This window comes from Grampus griseus (genome assembly GCF_964374135.1).
Source record: "Grampus griseus genome assembly, chromosome: 3".
Taxonomy (NCBI): Eukaryota; Metazoa; Chordata; class Mammalia; order Artiodactyla; family Delphinidae; genus Grampus; species Grampus griseus.
Window position 1 is genome coordinate 60,395,765 of NC_139019.1, and position 17,297 is coordinate 60,413,061.

Sequence of the window (17,297 nt, forward strand, 5' to 3'; positions counted from 1 at the left end):
CAAAAGCTGTCCTGAAGCAGAAGTATCAAAAGACCGAATTTAACAATCTGGACATGAAGCCAGAAACTCATATCCCTGTGTAGACCAGACTGTAGGGAAACCCAAGGACGTCTTGGCAAAGAGACTGCATTCTTAGCTGCACTGGGAAAGGAGGGCCATGACCTTGTTAGTGTGGAGGACCTAGAAGCTGACATGCCTTCTCACTGTGTGCTGATATGGCCTTTTCTCTGTGTGCGGGCCTGGAGAGAGAGAGAAAGCGCTCTGGTGTCGCTTCCTCTTCTTCTAAGGATATGGGTTCTATTGGATTAGGGCCTCACCCTTATGACCTCATTTTACTGTAATTACCTCCCTAATGGACCTATCTCCAAATCCAGAACAGTCCCTATTATCCCATGCCTGGATTATTATCGTGCCTTACTGATCCTCATTCCAGACTCCCTTCACCAGTCCTTCTTGAATATGCAACCAGATTCACCTCAGTAAATTCGCACTTTGAAGGTACAGTCTTAATGAAAAAACCTCAGTGATTCCCAATGACTAGAATTTTGCCAAACTCCTTACTCTGGCATTTGGTTCCCTGGTCCGAGCCTACCTTGTCAGCCAAAATAATGCTATACTCTTCCCCCACACCACACACCTTTTGAATAACCTACTTCATTGTTCTTCAAGCATTCAGTTTGTGTGCCCACCTCTAGGCCTTTGCTCACATTATTCTCTCTGGAATGGCCTCTTTTCCACTTATTCAAATACCGCCCTTTCTTCCAAGTGCCATACTCCTCAGTGACATCTTCTGCATCACTCCACCCACAGTGATCTTTCTCTCTGCGCTTGGGTTATTTTTCCAAAGCAAGTGTTAACACACTTCTCTGGGTGTGTGTCTGTGTTCCTGATAGAACTGTCTGAGAGTGGGTACTGAGGATGTTCCTTCTTTGCGTCCCTCTCAGGACCTGGCACAGTGGTGGGTGCTCAGTCTTCTTATTGTGTGGATTGGTGGATGGATAGATGACAAGACCGATACTCCTTTGGTAAGGTTTTTTGAGAATCTTAAATGTCATCTCCTCTGAGAAAACATCCATAACCTACCCCCTCTCTATCACATCAATGTATTTTGAATCCCTGTACAAGCTTCACCACTACCAGAGAACTGTAGTGTGTGTTTGTCCTTCCAATCCCCCCATCGTATTCTAACTCTATAGAAGAGACTGTTTCTGTCTCGTTTCCCAGTGCCCAGTTAGTGTCTGATACATGGTAGCCCCTCAGTTAATATTTGATGGAATGAATGAGTGAATGAATGACATTAGCATCACATAGTGTAATGGAATCTTTTAGAGCTTAGCAAAGTGTGTGTACACATAGAGGAGGACCTGCTTAAAATCCTGAACCTTTTTTTTATTTTATTAGCCATGAAGCATTGAGGAAATGTCACACTAATTTAGAAACAAATGTGCTTTGCTTTATATATTATATAGCTTAAGTCAAATCAGAGTGAATTAATAATTTAAACCCTGACTGAATACCCCCCAAAATTATAGTGCTGTAGAAAAGTATTCATTGAAGCCATGCAGTCTACTATTTTTTTTAGAAAGCCAATGTTTAATCATTTGGCAAACACAAACTTATTTTGCAAGACAAGAATTTGTTTCTAAATCTAGATTTTTACATGGGGAGTTTACTTAAGGGTGGTAGGACCTACATTGACTTCTACTACATATAGGAGAATTTTCAGTCTTCCATTTTCTGTCTTCTTTCTTCCCCTTCCAACCTTACCATCCCCACCTCAGGAGACACTGTCTAGTTATCTCATCTGCTCACTGTCTTCTGGATCCACCAAGGTAAATTCTGCCTCTGTGCCTTTGCTCATGCTCTTTCCCTTGCTTGAAAAGTCCTCAACCTCTGGTTGAGGTCCAACTGACATGTCCCCTTCTCCAGCAAGCCTTCCCCAATTGTCATAACTACTAAAAAGAATTGCTGGTACTTGCTCATTTTTGCTCTTATGCCTTGAGTGTCAGCTCATGTATTATGCTCTGTCACTTCTTGTGTGTAAGTCTCATCTCCCTGATTACTCTAGAAGCTCCTTTGGAGTAAGGCTGTACCTCGTGCTTCATTTGTATATTCTTTTATGCCTGATGCTCTTGTGAAATGTATTCACAAGATTTTTGGAAATGAATATTTCATTTTTCATAGCCTAACTATGTGAGTTCAGGAGAATTCTGAAGATGAGTAACAAGAAGACTCTGGAGGCCCCTCTCCAGGGCTGATGCAGCCTGCCGCTGCGCCCCCCCAGGCCCCCCGCCGTGGTGTTCTTGTTAATGGTCAGATCACTTTTGAGTACATGGATTCAGGGCCCAGTGTTCAGTGGATTCCATGTTTGGTGACGTTAACCTAAAAAAGTCAGATGTTGGCTGAATCACCTTCCTGCATCTCTTTTTGCATATTCTACAACTGGCTTGGGAAAACTATCCTGTGGGCCAAACCTTCTCCTAAATTTCACTTGGTCTGTGGTAAAACGTCCAAAAAATGATACATTTACAGTTAAACATACAACTTACAACTTATTTTTACTTCCTTAAAAGAGCTGTAAATCCACTTGGTAGGAATATTTCACCATGAAAATGGTTCCCATGTCTTTTTTTGACTCTCACTTTCTTTTAGCCTCTGTACCTTTGTGTCTCTGTGCCTCTGGTTTTGTATTTCCTTTGTAAATTACAGAGAAATTTGTAAAAGACAGAGAAATTATTTCTGTCTCCATTTATGTCTGATCCTTTTCCTTCTTTAATTTTTTCCATCTTCTACCTTCTGTCTGAAAGAAAAAAAATCAGTGGGAGTCCATAAAAGAAAATATAGTTAGCTAGGGAGTTCCCTGGTGGTCCAGTGGTTGACTCCATGCTCTCAATGCAGGGGGCCCGGGTTCCATCCCTGATCAGGGAACTAGATCCTGCATGCATGCCACAACTAAGAGCCCACATGACGTAACTAATTGTCCCACACACAGCAACGAAGATCCTGTGTGCCGCAACTATGATCTGGTGCAGCCAAATAAATAAATAAATAATAAATATTTTAAAAAATACTTAGCTAAAATATTTTTGAGGAGAGAATTAAGAAACATGATGCTCATTCATGTACATTATTGGTGTATTTGGTGAAATAGTTTTTTTAAATTAATTAATTAATCAATTTATTCATTTATTTATTTATTTATTTTTGGCTGTGTTGGGTCTTTGTTGCCGTGCGCGGGCTTTCTCTAGTTGCGGCGAGCGGGGGCTAGTCTTTGTTGTGGTGCATGGGCTTCTCACTGCGGTGGCTTCTCTTCTTGCGGAGCACGGGCTCTAGGTGCGCAGGCTTCAGTAGTTGTGGCATGTGGGCTCAGTACTTGTGGTTCGCGGGCTCTAGAGCGCAGGTTCAGTAGCTGTGGTGCACGGGCTTAGTTGCTCCGCGACATGTGGGATCTCCCCACACCAGGCCTTGAACCCGTGTCCCCTGCATTGGCAGGCAGATTCTTAACCACTGCGCCACCAGGGAAGTCCCAGTAAAATAGTTTTTCACAAAAAGAAATTTGTCGTTCTTCAACTTCTTTTCTATATCACTTTACATTCACTTATGAACCTCAACAGATAGACATGCATTTCCCATAGTTGTAATCAATCTACATATACTATATATAAATATTTAATCCATACACATTTAAATAGCGGTATTCTGACTGCTAGTGTAATTTGTTGAGCTATTCCCTAAGTGTTTGGTTTAGATTATCTCCATTTTCATTATTGTAAATAGTGTTGCAACATCTTTGTATAAGTTATTGTTTTATTCTTTTGACTTTTTCTGATGTATATTGCCAAAAAGAGGATTATCAGGTCAAGGCATTCACGGTTTTAAAAACCAAAAACATAGAACATAACCCTCTACTCAATAAAGAAAAAACCCAAACCCCTTCCATTTTGAGGTATAACAGTTAAGAGAAGAGAAAGACAGAAAAGGAAGCAATGAGAAAAAATCATTCATTCATTCAACAAATATTTCAGCATGTACTGTATGCCAGGCACTAGGAATTTGGTCCATCAGTGAATAGGAAACCAAAAAATCCCTGCCGTAGTGAAGGCTACTCTCTAGTGGGGGAAGATAGAAAATGAACATAATAATAAATGAGCTAATTATATAATAAATTGTAAAGTGATAAGTGCTATGGAATAAGAAAAACAGAGCTGGGGGTGGAAATCAGGAGTGGTGGGGGGACAGTGGAGGGATAAATAAGAGTTACTCAGATGCTCAGAAGGCAGCATCTGAGTGAGGAAGGTAGCCCTGTCCTTTTTGACAGCGTAATTGGCAGAGGGAAGGGTTCCTGGCTAATATTGTTAGGTGTCTTGGGGAAAGAGCAAAGAGGTCAATGTGGCTGGAGAAGAGAGAGTGCTGGTGAGAGGGGAGAGAGCTGAGAAAGGCCGGGCAGGGGCCACGTCAGGTAGGATTTTGTAGGCTCTTGTAAGGACTTCAGCTTCTATTCTAGTCCCCCAAAGGAGGCTGTGGAGAGGCTGCACTGGACTCACCTTCTTTGGACCTGCCCTTGACGCCGGCCTCCAAGTCTCTGGGGTGGGATCAGGAAGCTGCTGTGTTTCTGGCCAATTCCTCAGGGTGATTCTGATGAGCAGTTAGGTTGAGGACTACTCTTTCAGGTCAAAAATTCCACTGTTCTAAATTTAAAATAATTTAATAAAAGAAAGGAAAAAATTCACAGCATCCCCAAATGTTGGTGATTTAGAGACGTTGAAGATGATGTAGGAAATTGAGGCCCAGAGGTTAAGTGACTTGCTGGAGGTTACACAGCTACAAGAAGCAGCACAAGGTTCAAGTTCGCCCTTCTCACAGAGTTCAGTGAACCTTCCACTGTGCCAGGCTACCTAATAAACTGTATCGTTTCACTTATCAGGTGGTTAGACTTCCAGTAAGCTCCACCATTAGGAATAAAGTTTGAATTCAGAGTTCTGTAAGATTGATTGGTTGATTAAATGTTTGATTACCTAAAGATTAATCTGAAAGCTGCAATTGTTTTAACCTTTATGGTTAAGAATCACTCAAAATGTATTAGTCACATTTTATTCTTCTTTAGAGGAATTCTGGAAGGGTTATACCAATTTAGAATGGGAAGGGACCTTAATTGTTCAGGGTTTTGCAGTGATTCTGGGTCATAATTCTGAAATCAGCTCTTGTTTGACATCAGTATAAAACATACAAGCCGTTCAGCTGACCCTGGACATTTCTGAGGTTTAGAAGAAATTTCTGATTTACTTTGCTGTTTGATTTCTTTCTTGGACATTGGCTGTAGCTAAATTTTCTTAACTCAAATTTTTTTATAATGTTGGTTTTTCTGGCCTTATTCTGTAACTTGAGCCTAAATTTTATCTGCAGTGTCTGAACTTGTAGACTTCGCGGTTATTGTGGAATGCACTGAAATTGTGACATGGGAATTGGTCCAGAAATCACTTACAGGAGCAAGAACTCAGGCCTCAGAGCTTAGCTAGGGAACGATTTCAGTTAAACCATTTTTCCTCCACTTGCACGCTTCTGCATGTTTCAGTGACCAGATTTGTGCCAGCGATGGGGGCAGGTTACACATTCCCACTGAGAACACTTGGTGGAGATTATAGGGATACATTATTTTTTTCCTTTCACTAAGCCAGAATTGGCAGTGGAAGCTAGGTCTGAGAAAGATACTGAAGCTATTGGCTGCTCTGGGAATGGGAGGAAGAATTTATAGCTAGTGCATTTCCCCCATTCCCTCTTCTGCTCCTGCAAAAACTCATATTCAGTGAAAGGCTCCGGTCCCAACCCAATAAGTAATGGTCAGTTAACATACTAAAGAGCTCAGTCCTGTTCAATAGCCACCTAGGGGTTATTTACTTCTCTCAAGTCTTAATCTTTTTTTTTTTTTAATTTTGCTTCTAATTTTTTTTTTTTTTTCCTAAATTTGCTTCTGGGTGACTTGTCCCTTCATGACTCAGCTCCTAATGTTCTCCACCAGAAGATTGGTTGTAATTTCTGTTTTATCATAATCTTCTTGCCTTCAAAGCCTCAGTGAGTGACTGGCCCTTTTCTCTTCTCTGGGAGCTTTCATCATAGTAACCACATTCCTAGAGAAAACTCTGAAGAAGTAGACATATGGCCTGAGAATTAGCATGGCTCTAGATGTCAAAAAAGGCTGACATTGACTGGTAGCTCTGTGAAGGATAATGACTGAAATGGGAGTATATGAGAGAATCATAGAGAAACTTTAGGAACCAGTAACTCCTGACCTAACATTGCATCAGGGAGACTAGTGCTTTTGTAATTTAACTCTAATGATGTTTGCCCAGATTCTGAATGGTCCCTTGGAAGTAGAGCAGATGTCAGCCATCAGCCTTAGGCCTATTTCAAATGGACGACTGTCCCTATATCTCAGTCTTGACCATTTAATGTGGTATTCTTACAGGCATGGATAGGGACAAGGGAGCATGGAAGGGAACTGTGGTGGACGCCACGATGCCAGGAAAGAAGGACTTATTCCTTCAGCTGGAGGAGTGCTGCCAGCAGATCGCCCTCTGCACAGCTGTCAGTCTCATAAGGGAATCGCCTCAGCTGGAGAGAGCCACCTGGCCCAAGGCTACTGTGGTGGCCTGCAAGTAACTGCTGATCCATGTAAGAGTATAAAGGCCTATCCTAGACCCAATTCAGGACAGCTCTGATGCATCATCCCGTTTCAGAATTTTCCCTGCAGGGTTGCCTGAGGCTTTTAGTGAGGCTGTAGTCTAGCTCAGTTTCTCCCTGCTCAATCTCCACTGCCCCCTCCTACTTCCCTCCCTCCCTCCTTTCCTTCCAGATGTTGATTAGGGTCCTAGAGTATTTACTCATAAACCTTATGCCTGCTAAACACCATTTCAGGATCTGCTTCTTGGGAAACCCAACCTGCACAGAAATTTTATGAGCAATTTGCCTGTCCATTAGAAAATATAGACTTTCTCTACATTAACTAGAGATACACTTTTTCATGTCATCAAATATATATATTTTTAAAGAGACCAAAAGTTGGAAAGTTCTAGGGTTAAACTGAGACGAGAAACAGAAGTAGAAGACTTAGGTTAGCTTAGGTTAGTTAGCTTAGGTTAGTTAGGTTAGTTCTTTCTCCTCTGTATATCTGAATTTGAGATTTGCTTCTCTATGAAGGTTAGAAGCTGTAAGATAAAGTCTTGATCCAGTCATTCCCAAATTTGATGTTAGGGGGAGAGAAAGGGAGGGAGGAACCAAAAAAATTATTTTAAATGGGATACTTCTTTGTGCTTTGCATCAGGACTCTGTGTTCTTGCCTTTAACCTTATAAGCAACTCTACTGTTGAGTCCTTCCTTGGACTGTCCATGCGATGCTGTGGCAGCAGGCAGGATCCACTCAAAAAACCAATGAATAAATGAGCAGTGGTGCCTCGAAGCGCTAACCCAGATTGCACAGCGGAGACGATGATAAGCAGCCTTCTTCTGAAGGTATTCTTGCTCCCCTCGTGTGAAGCTGTGTAGCCTCACTCAGGGGAGTGAGGGGAGGCAGTTTTGACAGCCCAGCCTGGGGTGTCAGGCAGATCAGTGGACAACGGGAGGCTGGATGGAGTAGAAGCCAGGGTGAAAATTTAGTGACACCCAAGGAAGAGGTGAAAACTCTGGAGGAGAAATCCAAGAACCACGCGAACAGCTTCTTTCTGTTCTTTCTTTGGATCTTAGAATTTGTGTGTTCAAGTGCTTGGTCCTCTGCAGGGCCTCTCGTCCCTTGGCTTGACCTCCAGATGATGAGTAGACATGGAATGGACTTCGTTTGAAGACTGGGTCGCCAGCCATCCAGCTCAGCCTTCAGAGTGCGTGGGGAAGCGGGGGACTATGGAGGCATGAATTCTCTCCTTAATGCTCTGAGTGTACTGGGAGGCGAGCAAGTCAGATGGGTGGGCATGGTCTGGAGGGTCCCTACAGAGCATCGTGGTGTTTTACTGGGATGTTGCAACGTGTTCGTGAAAGGCCAGAAGCTTGTTGCGGGGCTCCCCAGGCTACACCGCCCTTCGGGGCCGGCCCGGGGTGTGTGCCGTGAGGGGAAGAGGGGCTGGGGAACCGGGGGGCGGCCCCGGGACGGGTGCAGGAGGCATGAGGCCTCTGGACAGCGGAGGAGGGGAGGGCGCCGAGGCGTGGTGCACGCTGCCGCGCCCTGGGGCCCCGGGGGCCGAGCCGGGCGGCGGGCACTCTCTGCTCAGCCCTGGAGAGCACGGGGAGCGGCGGGCGGGGCCGAGGGGCGCAGCGGGGCCCGAGTGGCGGCGGCTGCGGAGTGAGGGCGCCGCAGAGGAAGGCGGGCGGGAGGGAAGGAGGGAGGGAGACGCGCGCGCGGACCGAAAGTAGGGAAAGAGGTTCAGGCGGGCGGGCGGGCGGTGCTCTGGCCCAGGGGCCGCGGGAGCCCGGCGAGGTCGAGCTGGGCGGCGGCGCGGGCCGAGGGCGGAGGGGAGGGCGGAGGCGCAGCGAGCTCGTTTGGGGCGCCGCGGCGGGGAGGGTGGCGGCCACCCGTGCGCGCAGGGCGCTGTGTGTGCGCGCTCTCCCGCTCGGGGAGGAAGATGGCCCAGAAGGGAAAGTTGGGGTGACGCGCGCAGCCCCAGGAGGCTCGGCGAGGGGTGCCGCGGCGAGCCCGACGGAGCGGCGGCCAGACAGGCCGGGGGGCGAGCGGTCCGGGCGCCGCCGCCAAGGCGCCCGCCCCCTCACTGCAGGTGGCCGCCGCGGCGCTGGGGCCCGGCGGCCGGGGGAGCGGGCGGGCGCTCGAGGGACCCCGGCCGAGGGATGGGCTGCGCCCCCAGCATCCACGTCTCGCAGAGCGGCGTGATCTACTGCCGGGACTCGGACGAGTCCAACTCGCCCCGCCAGACCACCAGCGTGTCGCAGGGCCCCGCGGCCCCACTGCACGGCCTCTTCGTCCAGACCGACGCCGCCGACGCCATCCCCCCGAGCCGCGCGTCCTGGCCCCCCGGTGCCGCCCGCGGCCGCAGGGCCCGCGGTGAGCTGGGCAGCGGCAGCAGCGCGGGCTCCACGGCCCCCGCGGCGACCACCTGCAGGGGCCGGAGTCGCCACTGCTGCAGCAGCGCGGAGGCCGAGACCCAGACCAGCTACACCAGCGTCAAGGTAAACGCCGGGCTCCGGCCCGGGCTGGAAGGGGGCCGCCTGCCCCGTCCGGCGGGTAGGGGGCTCCGGCGGAGTTGAGTGGCCGTGACGTGGTTGGTTTGGGGAGGTTGTCACTAAGGAGGAGTTTACTTTTCATTTATGGGGGTGATGAGGGCCCAGGAAATATGAGCATTAAAGACCCCTGGAGGGGTCCAGGGCGCTGGTTCTGGGGCACCGGGTGGAGAAGGGAAGCAGGTGGGCTGGCCCGTTTCTCACTGAGGTGGAGAAGGCTGGGCTGGGTCAACTCAGGAGGAGGGGTGGGCATCATTGAGAGCGTTCGGTGGCGAGTCCCATTGAATGAAATTTGAGCTCCGGGTTGGATTTGCGTGGCTCGTAGGTGAATGGTGCAGACTCGGTGCAACGGTACTATAGTGCCCTCGTGTTCAGGTTTTTACCTGGAGACACCAGCCAGGTTGCATGAAGTCTCAGCCACAGGGACCGAGTGTGGGATTTGTGAATGAATGAGGGTGTTTCTGTTTTCCGGAGGGATGAAGGAAGAGGACCTGAGCGGAACCTGTTGTTTATCACTTCTTTGGGTTGGCTGCGTCTTGGACATAATTGAGAGAATCGGGTCGTGAGTGAGGAGGGTCGACTGAGCTACAGTGAGGGGAAGTGGTTTCCGTGCAGTGTAGCTGTCTTAAGATGATTCATTCTGCACATACATCTCATCTTTCAGGAGAGTGGAATTTTGAGGAACTAGAAAAAATTAAGTGATTAAAGCAGTCACTACTTATTTCTTAATGCCAGAAGAAAAATGATTATTTTAATAGTGCCTTCCTGTGTATTCTCAAAATACTATTAAATCCAAGAGGTTTTTCATTGTGTAAATATGGCCACTGGGCCTTTTATCCTTATATAGCAAACAGGACAATGGCACATCCCACAGTACAGAGGAAAAGAAGTATGTCTCTATGACTGTTAATGTGAGGTAGAATCACAGTTTTTACATGGTCAGTAAATTACCAGGAATCGTTCCATTGATTATTTGGTAAAGGCACGATTGTATAGTTAATACTTGAAAAGTTATTCAGCAACTGGAGGCGGCTAGTGTGAGGAGGCTCCTAGTCTTCATTGGATAAAGTCAGCTCTCAGTGGAGGGGTTAAGAGAAGGATGACATGTGCTTACCTCAGTCTGGAAGAGCAAAAGTTTCTTTTAGTGAGCTTACTTTAACAGCATCTGATTTTGTAACATGAAGCTTAACTGATGTTTACTTATAGTTGTAGAGTTTCTCTGGTAATAATCATGTAATATAATATGATAATGTACTCATTATAATACAAATACCATTTATTGAGCACCTACTATGTACCAGGTGTAAGCTTTCTCTTCTAGCTTTTGAATGTTAACTGTGTATTGATAGAATAACCAAGAACTAGAGACCTGGATTCATGACAGTACAACCTACTAATTGAACATTTGTTATAAAGGTATGTGCTGAACACTTTCTTTTGTTAAGTTTCCCCTCCCTCCCACCCCCACCAGTTCACATAAAGTTACCACTAGGAGTAATTTCAGGGGATTAAAATGTTATATTTGGTGAAATAATTAAATTGGAATTTTATCAATAAAGACTATCCTTTGCCTTCTTGTTGAAAAGGAAATTTGCAAACATGAAGCAGTAGTTCAGAATGGTGACAACTTATGAACTCTGTGATACTCTTTTTGGTTTGCTTAAGAGAAATTGTGTATTTTTGCTTTTCAGAGTAGCAAGAATCCCAATTTAGTACCTGGCACCTCTAGCTACTCCATGTTTGTTCAGTGAAAGAAAGAATAATGAATGAACTCATTCTCTATGTTTTAGTACTTCTCTCAAGAGGCTACTTAGAGACCAAATGAAATAAAAACTGGAGGGAAAATAAGTCCCAATTATTAGCAGCTAGTATGAAGTTGTATAAATATCATTGCTACTTGGCTGAAGTGTTAAAAGGCTTGACCTGGGTACGAATTTAACGTACTTTGCTTTATCAACCAGATTTCCAAATAAGAGCTTATTTCATTCCAACCCACTGCTGGAAATGTTGGACTAAAACTGCTGGTTCAGTTTATTCAACACTAATTTGCATGTGTAGAGCTCAGAAACTATAGATTTGAGACCAGAATTCTTATTTATACAAACCACACAGAATTATTATCACAGAATTATTTTAATATATTTAATAGTATCCTTTTAGGACGTGTGACTCAGTGTTATAGTATCTTTTTCGGTTTTCACATGTTCCATGTTCTTTTGTGGATAAGGTAATTTTATAAAGACATTACTTTCATTTCTTTTTAGAAGAATTGTTCTACCTTAAGAGTTTGAGATAGTTGCTAGTCATGCCCCGCCCCCCCCCACACCCTCCCTTTTCCAAAATGCTCAGGTGGAAAAGTAAAGTCTTTGCCATTTGGTCCTGTTTACAGTGGTGATGGGGTTGTAATAGATTTTTTAAAACTTTCTCTTTGTACATCAATTATAAACCATATCTTCATTATCTCCTTTGTCTCTGGTGTTCCCCAGAGTGCAGAAATGTGTACTTGGTTTCTCTCTCTGTTTTCTTGCAAGAATTCATCTCATTAGGCTTTTAGAATGATGAAGCATTATGATGTCAAACATGATGTCCACAGGAACCTTCCTGAATACCTAATTTACAAAAAAAAAGATAAACATTAATAATTCATGTGCAGTACAGTGATATCATGTGGATTTCCATTTCTGGTAAGAAGTTAGATTTGTCTTCCAGTTGCTGTAAAAAATGCAGGTTCCTAGCAATTTGTCTTCCTCTTGTTTGCCTTTTTAAAAATAGTAACTCCAACAGGAGAATCCTGCAGAATGCTCACTCCTGATATTGTGCCAGTTTTGTAATTCTTGTTCAGAAATCCTCAGAGGAGATGGTTGAACCTCTCCCCGGGAAAATCTGGGGATTCTTACAAGTCTTCTTTTCTCATCCCAGCTGTTGTGGCTGGAGAGGCATCCGGGACTAGGCAGCCAGTTGTAGAAAAGAGTCTTTGTTGACAGTTCAGTCAACTTGCAGCCATCTCTGTGTAGTTTAACTATTTTGTGGATCAGACGCAGGACGTTCTCAGTTTGCAAGTGATTTTGTGCTGGTAGGCAGCCTCACCAGTTCCCCATCTCCTCCATTCATTGTGCTCATTTATTCACGCAGTCAGTATTTGTACCAGACTCTGTTGTACTAGGGGTTCAGGGAATATCCACGAAGTTTGGTAAGCAAAGCCTAATGAGGATGGTCAATCTATTGCAAAAGGGTGTGCCTAAGCCAGTGATTCATTACTTCTGTAGTATTCTTTCCATGGTTTTCTGAATCAGTGAGGATAATCTCAAGTTGACTATATATAAAGGGAAAATAAATAGATAATTTTCTGACCTTATGGTAAATAATGAATGAGATTTTATTTTGGGGAGGGGCAGAGGTATTTTGGGAAAAAAAATCATTTTTGTTCTCTAAATCAATATCCTCAAGCTTTAGTGTACAACAGAATTACCTGGAAGGCTTGTTAAAGTACAGATTGGTGGGTCCCACTCCCAGAGTTTCTAATTTAGTAGGTCTTGGGTGGGGCCTGAGAATTTGGATTTCTAACGGGCTTCTAGGAGACGCTAGTTTTGCTGATCTGGGGACCACAGTTTGAGAATCACTGCTTTTAAATTAATTAAATTGACTGTCTGTGGGCCAGATGAATTAGGTGTGGCCACCTCCAGCAGAGTATATGGTACCACATTGCATGTATTTGGACTACTAGTCACAGCCCTGCTATCATCTTAGTTTACTTTTGTAATGTGCCACCTGTCATCTCTATCCATGAAGTCTGCCTGGAAGGTTGGCTGGAAAGTCTGTAAGTGGAGAGAGGGCTGGACCACGTAGCCCACTCTTGTTTCTTGAGGTTAAAATTCTCCTCAGGATCTGTTGGGATTTGCAGGTCCCGATGTCTTCCTTTGTCATCACAATCCCTCACATGCCTCTACCCTGCTGGAGCTGTGTCCTGCATGCTGGGAAATTGCAAGCCAAGGGAGGAGCTTAAAACAGGGGCTGATGTGACGCCACAGGCTTATTCAGTTCTCAGCTCTTGGAGTTCTTGCTAGTCGTTTTCACCATGTTTATTTGTTTTAATTTTAGTAAAGCCCTAGTTTATTTTCTGCCATAGCTCATTTCATCACAATTTAGTGCCCTCCCTTTCTTCCAACACATGAACTATAGTCATTGAGCAAATTTTCCTAATTTTCACTGCTTTCTTCAGTAGTCACAATAATTTTTAAGAACTATCAGGTAATTCTTCCTTTGGACTTCGGTAAATCAGTTCTCAAATCAGAAAGTAACACAGCAAGCTGCTACTTTTCAGAGGTGATGCTTTTCTACTGAGTCCCACCCTGGTGGACACAAGGCAGGACTTGGGCTGCAGCAGGACAGGACATGCTGGTGAGGGCCAGACAGCTCCTGTGGTACCAGATTATGATGGGCGAAGGCCAGGAATCAGAATAGGAGGGAGGGAGTGAGCCCTGTAGCACCAGGTGTGAAGACAGAGTCCAGGGTCTGGGAAACCAGCAGGGTTGGAGAGGAGCACGTGAGTACTTAGGGGCCAAGTGGGCAAGTAAAATCGAGAATTCAGGGGCTCAGAAAGATGACAGCTGTTGAACTGGGTTGAGACTTCTGGTTGGGGAAAAAAAAGGGAGATGCTGATGACCAATCAAAGGGCTGTAAGTAAACCCTGCACCTAGGTGAGGCAAGACCAACCAACCAGGCCTTCCTGACACCCGATAAGATGGCATCTGGACAGGAAACAGATTGCATATCCACAAAAGTTTAAGAAAAGTAATCTAATGAAGGGATTGATTCAGATGTGTTGGCAAGATGAAAAGAAATCAGCAAATGATGATGAAGCACCCTAAGACTAGAAAAAGAGGGTGCTGTTACCACCTAAAAGAAGCCACAGGAGGGAATGGTTATGGGAACCTGAGAAACCAAGCCTATAGGACAGGGAAGCCCCCCTAAGCTGCGGTCTTAAGGAAGAATGCAGTGACTGGAGGCCTATGGCCTGGCAGGGGGAGCCAAGGGAGTAAATACCTCCATGCTACTGTTCTCCTTTACAGGAGGTACCATCTTTGTCCAAACACACTTGGAAACCAGAGGGCAAGGGAGCCCATTGATCGAGGTTTTACAGAACAGGAGAGAATATCCTGACCATCCCCCAGAAGGCCCTCTGTAACCAGTGTTAAAAGATGGTCAACATCATTAGAGATACCCTGGGAAGCTCAAATTGAGATGAGTAATTTTGATCATTTTCTAAAATAATGGCATTTTTAAAATAGCCACTTAATTTATTGTTTATATTTCCTGTCTGATGACTAATGATGTTAAAGAATGCCTACTTGTTTTGTGTGGAGACCTCCAAGATATTGCTGAAAACATCTCCTCCTCTTTTCAGTTCACTCTCCACCCTGACTCTGCTTAGACATTTTCTTTGTCAGCTTGGGGTGCTATAACAAAATACCATAAACAGGGCAACTTAAACTCCAGACATTTCCTTCTCCCTGTTCTGGAGGCTGGGAAGTCCGAGATTAAGGCGCTTTGTGAGAGCGTTCTTCCTGGCTTCCAGATAGCTATCTCCTTGTTGTGTCCTCACATGGCAGAAAGCAAGCAAGCTCTGTTCTCTCTTCTTCCTCTTAGAAGGACACTAATCCCATCATGGGGACCCCACCCTCATGACCTCATCTAAACCTAATTACCTTCCAAAAGTCCTGCCTCCAAATATTGTCAGGGTTTAGGGCTGCAGCATAGGAATTTTGGAGGACACAAACATTCAGTGTGTAACAGACATGTTTCTATCATTTCCTCTGTTCTTTGTCCACTGACCCCTCTCCCCATGATCTCAGAGCCCAGAGATAGGGGTTGGGGGTGATAGCACTCTTTCTAGGTGAGAAGTTCCTTAAGTAGGAACCTAGCTTAGCCAATTTATTCTATTTTTGCTCAGTTTTTACTTTCTTGCTCTCTACACCTTCTCTCCACAGCCTCAAAACATTAATAAATGAGTTTTACTATGTGTTTATAAGCTGATATTTTCACTCAAGAATATGTATATTTAAAACATTTAAAAATATTCAAATGTGTTCAGGAGTTCATTTTTAAAAATAGATGTTACCTTACTATGTATAAAATAGATAATCAGCAAGGACCGGAACTCTACTCAATATTCTTTAATAACCTATGTGGGAAAAGAATCTGAAAAATAATGGATATATGTATATGTATAGCTGAATCACTTTGCTGTACACCTGGAACTCACACAACATTGTAAATCAACTATATACCAATCTAAAGTAAAAATTAAATTAAAAATTAAAAAAAAATAGGTGTCACCATTATCTTACAGTGGAAGTCTGGATACTTATGTTTTAATGGAAAACACCACTTTTTTTTTTTGAAAACACCACTTTTTAATAAGTTGCAATATAGATTAGTTTAGATTTGGTTGCTAATAGCTTTCCCCCCATTTTCTCTCTTCTCCCACTGGCAGATAAAAGCCAGGCTTTATTCGGGATTTTGATGCTTTATTCTTTACCATCAACTTTTTTCAGCTTCTCCTTTCTGCTTTCTCAGGGACAGGTCACAGAAAAATAGTTTAGAAGCTTGTGATTGGTTTAATGAAAATCAAGAGATGATTTTGCTTTCAGATAATCCATCACTGACAGAAAACTTGTCGTGGTTGTCTCATACTTCCAAGGAGATTCCAGTTTTCATGTGTGGTTTGTACATTTTGCAACAAGTTGTGTAGAGTAGATGTAGTAACATTAGCTATTAAAGTCTTGCTATTTGTGGAGTACTTTATATACGTGAGCCACAAATTATCATTCCCATTTTACAGAGGAGGAAAACAAGGCTGCAGAGGTACAATACATTGCTCAAGGTGGGGGCTGAAATTTGAATACAAGGTTGTCTGAATCCAAGTCCCAAGTTCTTAACCACTGAGCTTTCTTGCCTTTTACACAGGCCTGAAGGCCCAAGTGTAGCTGGTACTGGAATCAGAGTTATTTAGAATAGAGTGGTGGGACGGGAGGTGGGGAGCAATCAGAGGGCCTTGCGGGTGAGGGTTTTCCTGTTATAGATTCACCGTCACCCTCTCTATTAGCTCACACTGGGGTGTTGTTTTGAGATGAGTGGAGAATGTAAAATGGAGAAAGCTTTGGTAGAACATATTGCCCAGGACTTGGCACTTTGTTAAGTACTGTACACATATTAGCTGCTATTAAGCTTGTGGTTGCTATGATTTCTGTTTTGGTAATTAAAATGAAAGTTTGCTTATTTAGATTTAGATATTTTTGAAACACAGAGTTGTTTTTTATTGGAAAATGTATCCCACTTTCAAGTAGATTGATTTGGCCAATGTAGGTGACTAACTGGATTTATATATAGACATGCTACCCTGAAGCTTTGGAAACCGCTGGGTGTGGTCTGAGTCAATTGGATTTCCAAAGGAGATGACACAGTAGCATCTAGCCAGTCAAAGGCCCAAGCTGGCGTTTGGGTTCCTTGACTGTTGGACCTGCATCAGGCTTCTGCCTTGAAAGCTCAGGGCCTTCGTGTTATCTTGGGGTGGTTCCATGTGGAATTCTTCTTTGGTGTAAACATGTAACCTGAAATCTTAGTCTATAATTGGACTTAAAACCATTTTGGAAAAGCTCTGTTGGTTTTTATGTTGTGGCATTTCAGGTGCTGTCACATGTAGTATATTGTTGGAAAAATGATACACTGTAAATCTAACACCTTTTCCTCTTAGAGAAGGTATAATGATTAGCTACAGGGATCCAGTTGCCTGTGTGAGTCACAAAAAGGAGGGAAGACCCCAAATTTTGGAACTTTTTATAGGAAAACTTCTTAGTAACCTATCACACAGGTTAACATGGATAAAAAGAAAAGTGCCGTTTTCTGACATCAGATCCATAAATAACATTAAAGCTCTGGACCTGGAAGGTGATGACTTCAGGGTTGATGGGGCTTTTGTCCTCTTCCGAGTTCCTGCTGAGGAAGCTTCAAAAGCAGTGGCCAGATGGAGAGGAAGGTACCAGTTTATGAAGGCCCACAAGTGGTCTTTGGGTCATATGAGG

At 44.2% G+C, this 17,297-nt stretch overlaps 1 protein-coding gene across 10 annotated transcripts in view; it reads left to right on the plus strand.

The window, feature by feature from the left end:
- Positions 1-8,826: 8,826 nt before the first annotated feature.
- Positions 8,827-17,297, plus strand: part of PDE8B (phosphodiesterase 8B) — a gene marked incomplete at its 5' end in the record, with an annotated part of 253,193 nt that continues 244,722 nt past the window's right edge. For all 10 annotated transcript variants that reach the window (XM_082651425.1, XM_082651433.1, XM_082651428.1 and 7 more), the window contains one exon: positions 8,827-9,165. In XM_082651425.1, the coding sequence (XP_082507551.1) occupies positions 8,827-9,165 (339 nt within the window). The remainder of the gene's footprint in view (positions 9,166-17,297) is intronic.